The following is a 14,391-nucleotide window of genomic DNA, read 5'->3' as shown; positions in this document are numbered from 1 at the left end:
TGCAGAAATCAGTACGAAAATGGGTAATTTAACTGCCTGCAGAGCGGCAACCAATATTCTACACCCAAAATTAAAGGAGGGTATTGCTTCGGTTCAAAAAAGAAGTAAAAGCATGTAGCTATAAAGGAAAGAAAAGGCTAAACGAAAGCCACAGATGATGCAGCAAGTTGAACTACCCAATATCCGAGTGTGTTTGATAGAACCTGCTGTCGCAATGAGAGATGGCATCTATTCCGGTGCTACTAAAAACACTCCTTTGACGTCGTTGGCATCCTTGTTTAGGTACCTTGCACAAACAGTAAGCTGTTCGATTCCAGCAATATCCGTCGTTTCGTCAGCAAGTATGGAGAAGCAGCCTGCAGCGGTTACTTTTGCATCTAGGCTTTATTTGATAATTTCACCACAAATTTCTATAATTTGGTTTTGTACATCTGGGCTTAAATACGAGGCATTACTGGGACAACATTCCAAATGGTTCTTCAGATATGTATCTCCACAATCAGCTCGCATGCGAAGAAGCGCTCTGAAAATACCAGTATTTTCAGCGGGGGCTTTGTTTAATGCCTTAGGACCACTGTCCCTATGGCCACGGAGAGCCAGACCTTGCCGCCCGCAAAAACGAACTGCCTCAATAATAGGACGTTAACTTTCTTCCGTTTTCTCTTATATTTTACGTTGCCTGCCCTGGTCCAGCTTATCGATAACATAGGGCGCGCTTCCTGAAAATGTTTGGAGAAAATTATCAGCTGCCAGCTGACAGTCACTGTAATATTTAGTATTTTCGTGTGTGTGGAAGATTGCGAGCGCGTGCTTCCATTTCAGAACAGCTTGGACACAAGGGCTCCAGTGCGCGCTTGTTGGCCAAGTTTATAAGAACATTAAACCTATAAGTTCCAGAATTGAAAATCTAAAGTACGTGTTTGGAAATATCAGTGCACCTTTTGCGTCAAAAGTTTATGAGAAGTTTATACCCATGAAGTTTCGGAATTGAAATTCATGCGCTCCGTAGATTCCGCGGCCGCTGCGAGTTGCCGCAACGCGCCCGCTCGCCACCGAAAAGCCCTTGAAAGTTTGTGCTCGGATGGGGCTCCTTGCGTTATGTGACTCCAGGTGCTTGGGCGTTGCCACGAAATCCAGCCTGAGTTGGCAATGTTCGTGCCAAAATGTCTTTTCGAGTGTGAAAAAGACATTGTAGACAAAATCCAGAATGATTCCCGGCGTTGGTGGTTGTTTTGGTCGGCGATGCATGCCAGCACGAAAAACTTTCGGGGGGGGGGGGGGCTGAAGCTCCATCAGCCCCCCCTGGCTACGCCCCTGGTCTGCACCATCGTCTGCTGTACAATCGTCTGAGCCTGTCCTTGTTCCATGCTCTTTCTGTGGCCATTTGTTCGCGCAGTGAAACAATGTTCGCTAATCTGTACCATCGTCTTTAGCGGCTTTACGCCGCGACATATCGTACAAAGCCACCCTCAACTTAATCCAAATAGTCACACATGTGACACGTGTATATCTTCTCTGGAACAACGTCCAATGGCGGCTATACACGGCTGTTCTACATTATTTGTTGCAACGAAGAGATACGACGCTGCCCAGTGCCTATACGCGCGTCGGCGCTTTGTATGCATTCCAGGCAACTTCAGACTTTTCAGCGTGCTTAGCCGTACTTGCAATTCGCGGTGGTCAACTGCATGCGTGATATCTTTGAATAGGACGTCAAAAATAGCTGGTACAATGTTTGTGTCGTGCGGGCTCCTAACAATGCAGCGAGGGAAGCAGCCGAACAGCGGAGGGCTATAGGTAATTTTAGCCACCCTTCGTTCTTAAATCAAGATATTATTTCTGTCACTGCTGCACCCAACCTTCACGTTCAAGTGCCACAAATTTTGTTGAGATAGTTTTAATAAGAGCACCCCTGCATTCTGCGCATATGTATTTGAAAGACGAAGTTAGAGTTGAGCCTGACGAAAAGCTTCCTCCCAAAAGGCCAAGAATACAACACACTGGTGTCTCGCAATCGCAGGCACGGAATTTAATCAGCCCCTCGGTGCTTCCTGGCATCCAATGCGCAGACAGAAACGAAATTGATCACATTTACAATGCCTGACACGACAGTACTACGTACAATGTCGTGCCAACTACCTGCATCGCCAAATGAAGAGGCGCCAAGCTTTGTCACTAATCCGACTCGTGGCAAGAGTTTGGCACCGACAGCCAGCGCGAAAGTATTACAGGGCGCCTCGATGCCAGCGCCGCCGCAAACAGTGGTCACAATCCGCTTATCGGACCCGCGCTTCCAAGCCGCCATTTTGGTTTTTCAATTGGCTCTCGAATCTCGTTACCAGGTGAATGTGGAGTGTTGTGCTATTAGCTGGTACTGAAAAAAAAAACATAGAAGACAATAACATAGACGAATTTTCCCTGCAAAGCAGGGAAAATCGTGAACCCGGTCTTCTCCTTACAACACGCCGTATTGCAGAGAAGCTAGCTGCGGCGAACCCTTTTCTTGAAGGGCTACGCGCGCATGGAAAACGCATTCACATTGTTACGCTAAAGCGACAGCATGGACGGAATAGGAGGAGGACGACGTACGCTTGTCCCTGGAGCGGCTCAGTATATCAGCGTGGCAACCCTTCTCCCCTTTACATCATCATCATCATCAGTCTATATTTATGTCCACTGCAGGACGAAGGCCTCTCCCTGTGTTCTCCAATTACCCGTCTTGCGCTAGCTGATTCCAACTTGCGCTTGCAAATTTCCGAACTTCATCACCCCAAAGCAAATCTGTGGCAGCCACCGTCCAAGCAGCCGTACAAACGCTCCGCCAGGAGATCACCCAGATGGGCAACGAGCTCAGCCAACGCATCTCCATCCTAGAAAAGGACAAAGAGCAGGCAAGAAAAAAAGCCAAAATGCCCCATCAGAGAAGCCCAGATGAACGAGACTCTGGGAAGCCAAGAGGGCGAGTAAGATAGCAAAGAAGAAAGAAGCAACCCAAACCCTCAAAATTTGGCAGTGGAATTGCAGAGGAAATAAATCGGAAACGGCAAAATTGACATCACCTATGCACCCTACACCAACCTGACGTCGTCGCGTTACAGGAAACAGAAACCAACAATATTACGATGCGCGGCTACGAAACGCCCATTGCCCCAGGAAGGAGCCGGACCGCCGTCCTGATCAAGAAACATCACACGACGCAGCAGCACCAAATCAACCACAGAATCGAACACACTCTGATTGAGCTGGTTCCTCACAAGAAAACCCTGCAGAGCCTCTACATCCTGAATGTATAAAGTCCTCCGCGCGACACCCTCAAGGACTTGGACAAGTTCCTGAGGGAAGTGAAGAAAGTCATGAAGGGTCAAAAACTCCTCGTGGTGGGCGACTTTAACGCTCCCCACGTGGCTTGGGGCTACCGATCAACCAACAAGAAGGGTATGGACGTGCGCAACGCGGCACAACACCACCAGCTGACGTTATGGACCGATCCTCAAATACCAACTAGAATTGGCAACAGTGTCTCCGGAGACACCTGCCCAGACCTGACCACTGGCTTAAGGCAAGTCGAGACTGGACGAGACTCTGGGCAGCGACCATCACATCATCCAAACCGAAATCACGCACCACAAAACTCCCGTGAGATTAGGTCAGACCAAAATTACGGACTGGCCCGCTTTCCGAAAATATGAACACCCCAGAAGCCTAGAGGACATCGAGGAGTGGACCAAGAATGTGATGGACTTGGTTAGCAAGTACACAAAGACAATCCAACTCACTGCGGACAATCCGAAGTCGACCCACACCTACTTCACCTCTGAGAGGCCAGGCGAGACTTTTGAAGATATGGAAGAAGCAGAAGAGAAACCGCAAACTCAAGATCCGCATTGCCGCAGTCTCGCGGCAGGCGGAGGAGTATGCTGAAAAACTCGGACGTCAGAACTGGAATCAAGTGTGCGACCAATTACAGGGAACCCTCAGCAACCGAAAGACCTGGGCCATTCTAAAGACCCTTCTGGCGAAGACGGAATCAAAAACTGTCACGGGGCAGCACATACAAAGACTTATACACAACTTCCAGGGCACCGAGGAAGAAGTGCTCGAAGCCATCACCGGGAAATACCTCGGAGACGAGCAACAACGGAAGGCGCAGACAGTCATTCACCCGGAGTACGAGGGGGAACCCAATCCAGATCTAGACCAACCTTTCACCAAGTGGGAGATCGTGGCAGCCTTAAGAAATCTCACGAGAAACGCGACGCTCGGCAGGGATAAAATTAACAAGACCCTCCGTAACCTGGACGACGGGGCGACGGAGAGTTTAATAAAATATATAAACGAAAGCTGGGAGACCGGTAGTATACCCGCTTCCTGGAAGCACACATACGTAACGATGATCCCGAAACCCGGCAAGCCCATCAAGCTACAGAACCTGCGCCCGATCTCTCTCACGTCGTGCGCGGGAAAACTCTTCGAGCACATGCTCCACAATCGACGCTCGCCCTACCTGGAAGAAGGGGGGCACCTGCCGAACACTATGTTCGATTTCCGGCCTAACCTCTCCACCCGGGACATTCTACTTCAGCTAAAGAAGAAGTCATCGACGGCCTCAGCACACGCCACAAGAGTGCCATCCTGGCACTGGACGTGAAGGGAGCCTTCGACAACGTCTCACACGAAGCAGTGCTAAACAGCCTACAGCATACTAACTGCGGACGGCGGACATACAACTACGTCCGGGACTTCCTGACGGGTAGAACGGCGACCATAAGGCCTGGGGAACCTCACGACCGAGAAGTTCCAAATACCGCAGAAAGGAACCCCACAGGGGTCGGTGATCTCCCCGTTGCTGTTTAATATAGCGATTAGGGGATTGCCGAGGCCCGAACCTCTTGGAGAACATCAAGGGTATCCGTCACGCAATGTATGCAGACGACCTGACTATATGGACGTGCACTGGATCGGTGGGCGAACAACAAGATGCCCTACAGGAAGCCATCGACAGGACCGAGCATTATCTACACCGCTGCGGTCTTTCATGCGCGCCGGAAAAGTCGGCGCTCCTGATCCTCAAAAAGAGGACAAGAGGGCGGCCTCCGCAGGAGAACACCGGACCCAACGTTGACCCTACATGGAGTCAACATACCCAAGGTGGACGTACTCCGGTCTCGCCGCCATTAAAAAGCTGCAAGCGACAGTTACCCAAGTCGCGCACTTGGTGCGAAGAGTGACTAACAAAAAGCACGGCCTGAAAGAGCAGGACACAATCAGATTAATACAAGCCCTGTTAATCAGCAGAGTAACGGCACCCCGTACCTGGGTCTCAGAACAGCGAGAGAGACAAATTGAACACCCTAATACGAAAGACCTACAAGCTGGCACTGGGGCTTCCACCGACGACGTCGACGGAGAAGCTACTCAGCCTGGGCATCCACAATACTTGGGAGGAACTAGCAGAGGCCCACAAGACGAGCCAGATAGAGCGACTCAAGCTCACCAGCACGGGCAGGGACACCCTAATAAGACTGGGCTACCCAGTCGAATATGAGTCCAGAAAACACCGGGTTCCTCTACCCCTGAGGGAGAAGATCACGGTGGCCAGCATCCCGAGAAAAATGCACCTGAATACAACAGAGAAAGGAGGCGAGCGAGAGTGCAAGCTCTACATAAGGCCTACGAAGGACCAAAACAAGGAGAAGTCAGATACACCGACGCGGCAAAATGCAAGAACTGAGCGGCCCACGCTATCAGCGTGATCAACGGCCAAGGACAAGAGGTAGCAGCGGCCTCGGTAAGCACTCCAGACATCGACTGCGCGGAAGAAACGGCGATAGCCCTGGCGGCCATTACGGGCAAGCGAGAGGACGATCACATCACAGTCATCACGGAATCACAAACAGCATGTAGAACTTACCAAAAGGGCCGCATTTCCAAAGAAGCCCTGAGCATCCTCGAAAAACTAGACAATTTTCAAGAACTGTACATTGTCTGGGCCTCGGGACACGAGTCCCTGGCGAGTAATGTAGCGGCTAACGCCGCTGCCCGAGATCACATTCTCCGGGCTATCCCACCGGGTTCACGAGCACCGGTAGACCAACATGATAGCGTCCCGAAAAGATACGCCGATATCCTGAGTCATTACAGACTGGGTAGGATGATCTACCCACCCCCGCATCCCAAGCTGACAAGAGGCGGTGATCTTCCGCAAACTACAGACCGGCACATTCCCGCACGGCACCCTGCTACACGCCATGTATCCTACGAGCTATACTCACAAATGCGCCTTCTGCTCTGCGCGCAATACCCTCTACCACATGGTATGGGAATGTCGAGAAAACCCATCGACACCACCCATCACCGGACCAACCGTCGTCGAGCAGTGGGAGGCCCAGCTGACAAGCCCGAGTCCTGAAGACCAGCATCGCCTGGTGAGCAGGGCCAAGCTATCGGCTCAGGCCCACGGCATCCTGGACTAGGGACGCCGCCCACCTCAGACGATTTTACCGTCTGCTCATTTCTCTAAACAAAGTTTATTCCTCCTCCTGATCACCCCGCCTAGTTTTCTGCCATCCTCGACTGCGCTTCTCTTCTCTTGGCACCCAGTCTGTAACTCTAATATGGTCCACCGGTTATCCATCCGACGTATTACATGGCCTGCCCAGCTCCATTTTCTCTCTTAATGTCAACTAGAATATCGGCTATCCCCGTTTGTTCTCTCATCGACACCTCTCCCTTCCTGTTAACGTTAGGCCTAACATTTTTCGTCAATTCATCTTTAAATAAACGCACCCCATCGCAACAGTTTTGGTGTAGGTGCGGGGTATCAATCCGCGTACCTCTCGCCGACGTAGTTGATGAGCTGTTGCGTTGCCGTACTTGCCAGTTTCGCCACGCAACCCCGTATCGCCCGCAGGCAAATGGTTTCGTCGAGTGCACCAACAAATCGTTGACCAACACGCTTTCGGCGTACGTCAATTCCAGGCACGGTAATTGAGATGACATCTTGCCTTTTATCACATACGCCTGCAACACTGCAAAGCACGAAACCACCGACCACAGCACCTTCTATCGTCTTTCCGTTAGGCCACCGCGCAGCTTCCTTGACACCATTCTGCCTTTTACTCCTCATTCGGACTTTCCTATCACCCAGACTCTCTGCCGCGCTGAGGAAGCACTTCGCATTGCTTAGCTCCGTACGTTGGCGTCTCAGGCCCGCTTTAAGATCGTCTACGATTAATGGCAGAAGAATGTGTCGTGCGAAGAGGAGACATGGTATGATTATGGACACCGCTTCGCAAGCGCAGCCCGTGCCAGAAGCTTCTGGCTCGTTACACCGGGCCTTTCGTCATCACCGATCGCCTAAGTGATGTGACCTATTCGATTGGTCATCCCCGTGACTGCGAGTGCACATAAAACTTACTCGCCGAGCACGCTTCGTCTGCGAAGGGACGAGTGTTACGCTTAAGTGACAGCAAGGACTAAAGAACATGAGGACGAAGTGAGCTTGTGCTTGGAGCGGCTCGGTGTCGGCGCGGCAACCCTTTTCCCCTTTTCATTATTAATCTTTAAATAAACGCATCCCATCGTAACAATATTATCGAACTGCGCTAAGTAGTAAATAAAACAATACAGGGGAAACAACGGTACAACGAGTGCAAACCATCAACCATCACACTATCGACTGCATAGGTTCTTATTACAAAGACAGCTAATAATTTGTTATCGAACTTCTATAAACTTTCAGTCCTTTGGTCACGGCACGTGAGTTTCACAGGAGAGATATCCGGCCCTACAACCTTTTATCCACCGTGAGAGTAATGGATATCACTCGTACTGTGCCGTCACTTATTACGACTTTTAATTTGTTGCAACACGCACTGCGGTTGTTAATTGCGCTATTATGGCCCGCTCCGTCGAATGATTGGCACGCAACGTTCGCCTTATAAAGCACCTAAGTATGCTGCGTTCGCGAATAATTTTATCTATGACGTCACCTTAGCCAATAAGTAAACCACAAGATCTTGGAGTATACGCGTGCTGCTACATCTAGATATTTGGACAGCAGTATACTCGGGCATTGGGGCAAATTATCTTTGTTATTTCAAGCCCTTTCATTTATCTGCAACGCTTGCAAGTACAGTCGAATAACAGCGGTCAGGGGGCTAACAAATGAGACGAATCATTGCCACGCCAAGAATTTGCGATGACAAGAGCCACAGCAAGGACGTCTTGAGCCAGAAGAGAAAATTCCAGGCAAATCCATTTACTGCGTGTTTCTCTCGTGTTGGCCAGCATGCAGACACTATGTCGCCACCCCACCCCGCAATCTTGGCACAAAAGTTTACGTTACGTTTCACAGTCTGACCATCCTTGATATAAATGCAAAAAGCGGCTTCCCGGGGTGCAGTGTCCTTTTTGTTTGGTACTGTAGAAGGGCAATTTACTGATACACCCCGCATAATTTTTTCCGTGTCTCTTTTCAGTCAAGCTTACGAAAACACCGCACTTGCTATCTCGGGTGGTCAATACAGCGCGGGGCATTATCGCAGGAGTGGCCTCGTGTACTGCCAATGTAATGCGGAGAAGAAAAAAAAAGTTACGCTCACCTTTTGGAAGTCAGCGTTGTAGACAGCACGCTTGTGTGACACTGTGGAGTAGTAGGCGATCTTGGTCAGCGACCCTCCTGTAAGGGTGCAAGGGAAACAGAAATACTTGTTTGGCTCGAGACAGAGTGACACGGCACAAAACGCTCAGCGCACTCGACCGGGGCCGGCCAGGTCGATGACCCGGTGCCTCTCTGCAGTATAGCAGCATGCAATTTGCAGCAGATGTACAGAAAAACTGGGCGAGCTGGTAAACCGCTACTTTGAGGAAAACAGCCCGAACTGGCAAAAACTAAACTGAAGAGAAAAAAGTTGCAGTTTTGCAACTTTTTGATTGCAACAATTGATGTTTCATCAATTGCGATAGCAAATTATCTAGTAGAGAGATATACGGTGTAAGGATAGTAGTTTTATCGGCTGCATAAACTTGGACACATTCGCTTACTAAGTGAATTAACAAGCATGTTGCAAGCGCGCACAAGCAAACATGAACAGATCACACTCGATGACCGCAGACAACCACTGTCAAAACGCTGGCGTGAGCAAGCGCGCGGGCAACAGCGAGCGAATGTTCGTGCGGTCTATCACTTCAACGGACACTCAGCGGCGAAAGCACAGCGCATACAAAGGTAAGAACCGTGTGGAGATCGCTTTCAAGATACGGTGCGTGCGACAGCCCTCGGCCGCGCAAAGTACGCAGTTGCTGGCAGAGTAGAAGCCGCGCCCCCTCCCCCTCCCACGCTGCCATCCCGCTTACCGCTTTTGGCGTAGGAGACTGAGTCGCCAGTTCCCCTTGCGCCCGGTCGCAAGATACGCATTTGGTGCTGCAGCTAAACGTCGCCTCCCCTCCATCCCTTTCATCCCCCTACGGCGTTTCACATGACGGAAGACGTCGCGTTTGCTCTCCGCCGTGCGTTCGCTCTCCACGAAAGCGCGCTTTCACTCGCACATGCAGCATACGGCGCGCGGCGACAATTTTATCGCCCTTGGACTTTATACGGAACCTCACGGCGACGACAACGGCATAAATGCGCTTGGAGTGTCTATAATATCGCAATAATAAGACATGCGCCGATTACAGCTTCGGAACGCTGTATTGATATTTTTTTCTCTTCCTTCAGCGGTTTATGTTTTTGTCAGTTCGCACCACTTTATTGCGATAGCAATGATATGACACTCCAAGCGCATTCCTGCCGTCGTCGTCGTGAGGTTCCGTATAAAGTACGGAGCGTTCTTTGCATTTCGCCCCCATCGGAATGCGGTCGCCGGTGAGTGGATCGAACCGGCGACCTCGTGCTCAGCCACTGCACATGCGCCATAGTCACTGAGTTATAGCGCGACAGGTGAACGCTTTGTTTTCTCCTCAGCGCATCACTAGAGACCGCGAACACCAGTAAAATGCGTGATAATAACTCACCGGATAATTAGCTATAGTTTGCTCGATAAGTTAACCTATTAGCTTAGAGCGCTCGTTAGAATCGCGGAATGGAAGTAGCGGTCTGTGTAGCACCTGCATATCAACTCATCAGGAACTCTGAGCCTACACCACCGTTTTCCAACATATACTGCGTCGCAAAGAACGCTGGTGTTCCACTTAGTTAGGTTCCTCACAGAGCAGGACATCCGCTTAGGCAAAAGATTAACTGGAACGCCAATGCATTTCTGCGCAAGCTTGGGAGTGATATCTCGAAAATGACGCTATAGTCTCAGGGCCAGCGATAGGGCTTCGCAATAAGTACACATGCATTTAGCGCTGACCGGTTTCAGTTCAGCAAGGACATCTTGTGCCTTAAGATAATTATTCAGTAATTATTTATTTATAGAGTGATTACCACGCATTTATTGACTTAATGCGCTGACGCAATAAAAGGAAAGAAAAGAAAGTATCTACACCACCATTTCTGATTAAGCATATGTTGGCTCACTACACGTGTGAAGACGGTGGTACAGCAAAATGGCCTTCGCAAAAATGACCGAACGCGAGAAAGAAAACACCATAAAAGCGTACGTGCGACAAAATACAATGAATGACGTCCCATGTACACTTGCGAAACCGCACGCCGACACACCAAAATATAACAGAGCCAATCAGTTATGGAAGGCGAGGCCAACCTTCGAGACAGCTCAACACTTGTTGCGTCACACTGGTTTCAGCAGTGCGCTTACACAGTCAAGGTCGACACGCTTCATTTCGGGCCGCCTCCACAATCAGATGAGCGAGCGCATGTAGATCGGGGTCGCGATGTCACGCAACCGCGTTTTCAAAATGCGGACCGCAACGGCACTCTTCGCAGCGATTGGCGAAGTGCCCATCTGCATCCCTGCGCATACTTTACTTTCCGAGGCGCCAGTTCGGGCAGGGCACGGTTTGACCAACGTACGGAATCTCCCATAGACTAAGCCTGCTTTGCGCAGCCAAAACACATGAATACACCTTTGCTATTCCCTGCACACGGTAAAGGTTTTAAAAAAAGAGAAAAAGCTACAATAAATGGTATTTACTATATATTTACTATATACTAGTATTTACTACTACTATATACTAGTATTTACTAGTATCTAGTATATACTATAGTATATACTAGATATTTACTATACGGAGGCAAAAAAGTACTCATTCATAACTATATTTTCTTCACTTGGCTCAAGAAATAAGAAAATTTGATTGTTATTGGGGGAAATGACGGTCGAACTTCTCTTTGTTGAATTTCGCTTTGAGCTGAAACTTCATACTTGTGCGTAAGCGTGTGGCGTCGTTGATTCCGGTATATTCACTCGTATTGCATCGTTTTCGGCAGAGGAAAGAAAGAAAATGTTTTCGGAACTTGGTAGATTGAGTCCACGGTTCCACTGCAATGCCATATGTTATTCCTTCTTAATTAACCGATAAACACTCGGCCTTAGCCAAAGGCATCAAAATCCATGACGCCAAGGCGAGCTTCAGGCAGCATCGCCATACGTATATCGTATTTTTTCTGTTTATCATTATTTTTTTTTTTTTCGTTTTGTTGGCTTAGCAGGTCTCCTGTCACGGTTGGGATGACTGCTGCGCTATGTATAGAAGCGGAGTAATGCGGTATACTTTTTCCTAGGTATCTTTCTTTAATAACGCACACTTCAGACATCAGCAGAAGAGCGAAGCGGGCTAAACTCGCCGACATCTTTCTGCGGCACCGAAGGGAAAACTATACGGAGGCAAAAACGCGCCTGAAAGCGCTCTCGAATATAGTCCCAAAGTCTCATTCACGTTTGTTTGGTCCGGGAAACAGAAAATATGAACACATTTTCTTTTTTACGGCAGCACTTATATTGAAACAACACAAAGTACACCACTCGCAGTTGAACCTGACTTTTTTTTTTTTTTTTTTTTTTTTTTTTTTTTTTTTTTTTTTACAGCGTACGCTGTTATGGGCTCATTCTAACAGCCGTTTCAGTTGGCGATGGTGTCCACCGCCGCCAGTGGTGGTGTCCGGTGTCCGTAGCAGCTATCGCCGGGAAAGAAAAAAAAAAAAAACTACCCAATTTCCACCAAGATCGAACCCGGGCCCGCTGCGTGGTAGTCAGCTGAGCCACGTCAGCGCTTGCTAGCATCCAGCGGGAAAATGCCCTATAAACGCGCCCTAGTGCGCGAGGAAACGCGATGAGACATTCGCGCCACTTATAGCGCCGATACGTGCCCACTGTGCATTGCATTTGCATATTATTACGCCAGGTGGCACGCCATGTAACAGATGCGCAGGTAGCGGTACAAGGTAGAAGGTTTGAGGAAGAAAAAGAAGTTTAAGGAGATGTATACAAAGATTCTAGCAAAAATATATATTGTGTATACTTGACTATATCAATCTGGCTAGGCGGCATTGTCCCCGCCGCGTTTCAAAGGATATGCCCATAAATAATAATCATAATCATCATTAGCTGGCTAGGTGACTGTATGTCGCCGCTTTGTTTCAAAGGGGATGCCAATAATTCCATTATCATTATCGTCATCATTAGCATCGTAGCGCGCCGCATAGCGTCATTGCGTGACTCATTATAATCCAGTTGCATATTAATACAACAGGTGACATGCCATATAGCAGTTGCATAGGTAGTTGTACAAGGTAGATAGGGAAGGTTTGAGGAATAAAAAAAGAAAGATTAAGGAGATGTGTACAAAAATACAGGAATGAAAAACATGTATATTATTATTATTATTATTTGATTTGTACACATATACACACAAGGACACAAAGGGATTAAGGAGGGAGCAAGCTGACAACTGCCACCGAGAGGGGCACAACGCCTGCCTACTCCTATAGGAGGAGGGCATAGAGGAAATGAAAATATGTGAAAAGAAAAGAGGAAATAAAGAAATGACGGAGACACAGACAGAACAAAACAAAAACAAAACAAAAATAGAAATAACGTCTATAAACGGGAGGCCAAGTCAGTGTCCTTCAGAAAACTTAGCAGGGCTCGATGGGCCTGGTCACGTCTTGCAGCGCTCCCCCTTGGAAAAAGGCAATCGTCAAGGGTCGCACATGGCAGCCCCATAAGTCTGTACTCCTTAATTAGTAATGCGCGCGGCGCAACGAATGCGGGACACTCTAAAACTAGATGTTCAAGTGTCTCACAGGAGCCACAAAACGTACACGACGGGCTGTCCACACGTCCTTGTCGGTATAGGCGTTCGCGCACCAACACACACCCAACCCTTAACTTGTATAACAGTGCTCTAGCACGACGGGGCAGGCCTCGACCACGAACGCGTGGAGGGAACGATCCGTCTGCAACACGCCGGTCTGGGTGCTGCTTTAGGAGGTGTCGGCGTATCAGGAGACGGGCATTTTCAAATGTGCACGAAATGTCAGGGCAGTCACATTCATGGTGGGCACAGCTTGAAGCGAGGCGATCAGCCTCTTCATTTCCAGCGATGCCCACGTGCGAGGGTACCCACTGGGCAATGAGGGACACTCCACAGGAAGTAATTTTGCCGGAAGTTTCTTGGATACTGCACAACAATGGGCTATCGGCATCTTGTCTAAGTCTGCTGAGGGCAGCACGGGAGTCTGTAAGAATGACGACCTTCAAGGCGTTTAATTCTTCGTGTACGTATTTCAGAGCAACATCAATCGCTGCTAGTTCTGCAGTTGTTGATGAGGTTGGATGTAGTATTCTAAATACCCGTCTGATGCCAGTCGAAGGGCAGAAGAAAGCTGCAGAAGCGCCTTGCGCGTCGCTGTGTACAGATGCGTCCGTGAATACCTCAATATAACCTTCAAATTTTTCAAATAGGTGGGACTGGGCCAATTGAAATAGTGCCGGAACAGGCTGACTAGATTTTTTGTGTATTTCAGGAATCGTCAGATAAATGGGGAAGGAGCATTTGTTGCGCTTCTTCGGAGTTGTGAAATAAGTGTCTCCTGAACTGTGAGTAATGTCCACAAACAATGCCGCCATTTTCCCCATCCGAGAGAATGGGCGCTGAAGCAGCCGATTAATCAGTGCTTGGCCGTCTGATGCTCGGTGCAAACGCTCGATATGGTGTAGCGCTCTCTGGTCTGCTTGCAAGCTCAGGGGCAACTGGTGCGCTTCCGTGAGTAGTGGAACAGATTGCGCCTCACGAGGTAAGCCAAGCATGACTCGGAGGGCAACACGATGGTCCCGTTCCAACTCAGACATCACATTTGGCGGCACGTTCAAGACTGGCAAGGCATACATCACGCCAGAGAGGACAGACGATTGGTATACCTGAAGTACTGTCGTCTGGTCGCAGCCAGCGCCTCTAGCAGTCAAGGCGGCCACATACTTG

At 49.1% G+C, this 14,391-nt stretch overlaps 1 protein-coding gene across 2 annotated transcripts in view; it reads right to left on the bottom strand.

Annotated features, from left to right (window-relative positions):
* The window catches only part of LOC119441456 (4'-phosphopantetheine phosphatase-like), a 131,227-nt gene that overhangs the window by 65,040 nt on the left and 51,796 nt on the right, over window positions 1-14,391 (bottom strand). For both annotated transcript variants that reach the window (XM_037706073.2, XM_037706072.2), the window contains exon 2: window positions 8,604-8,680. In XM_037706073.2, coding sequence (XP_037562001.1) covers window positions 8,604-8,680 — 77 coding nt within the window. The remainder of the gene's footprint in view (window positions 1-8,603; window positions 8,681-14,391) is intronic.

The sequence above is a fragment of the Dermacentor silvarum genome, chromosome 2 (assembly GCF_013339745.2).
Source record: "Dermacentor silvarum isolate Dsil-2018 chromosome 2, BIME_Dsil_1.4, whole genome shotgun sequence".
Taxonomy (NCBI): Eukaryota; Metazoa; Arthropoda; class Arachnida; order Ixodida; family Ixodidae; genus Dermacentor; species Dermacentor silvarum.
Note: the sequence above shows the minus strand (reverse complement) of the source record. Positions and strands in the feature narration are given on the sequence as shown.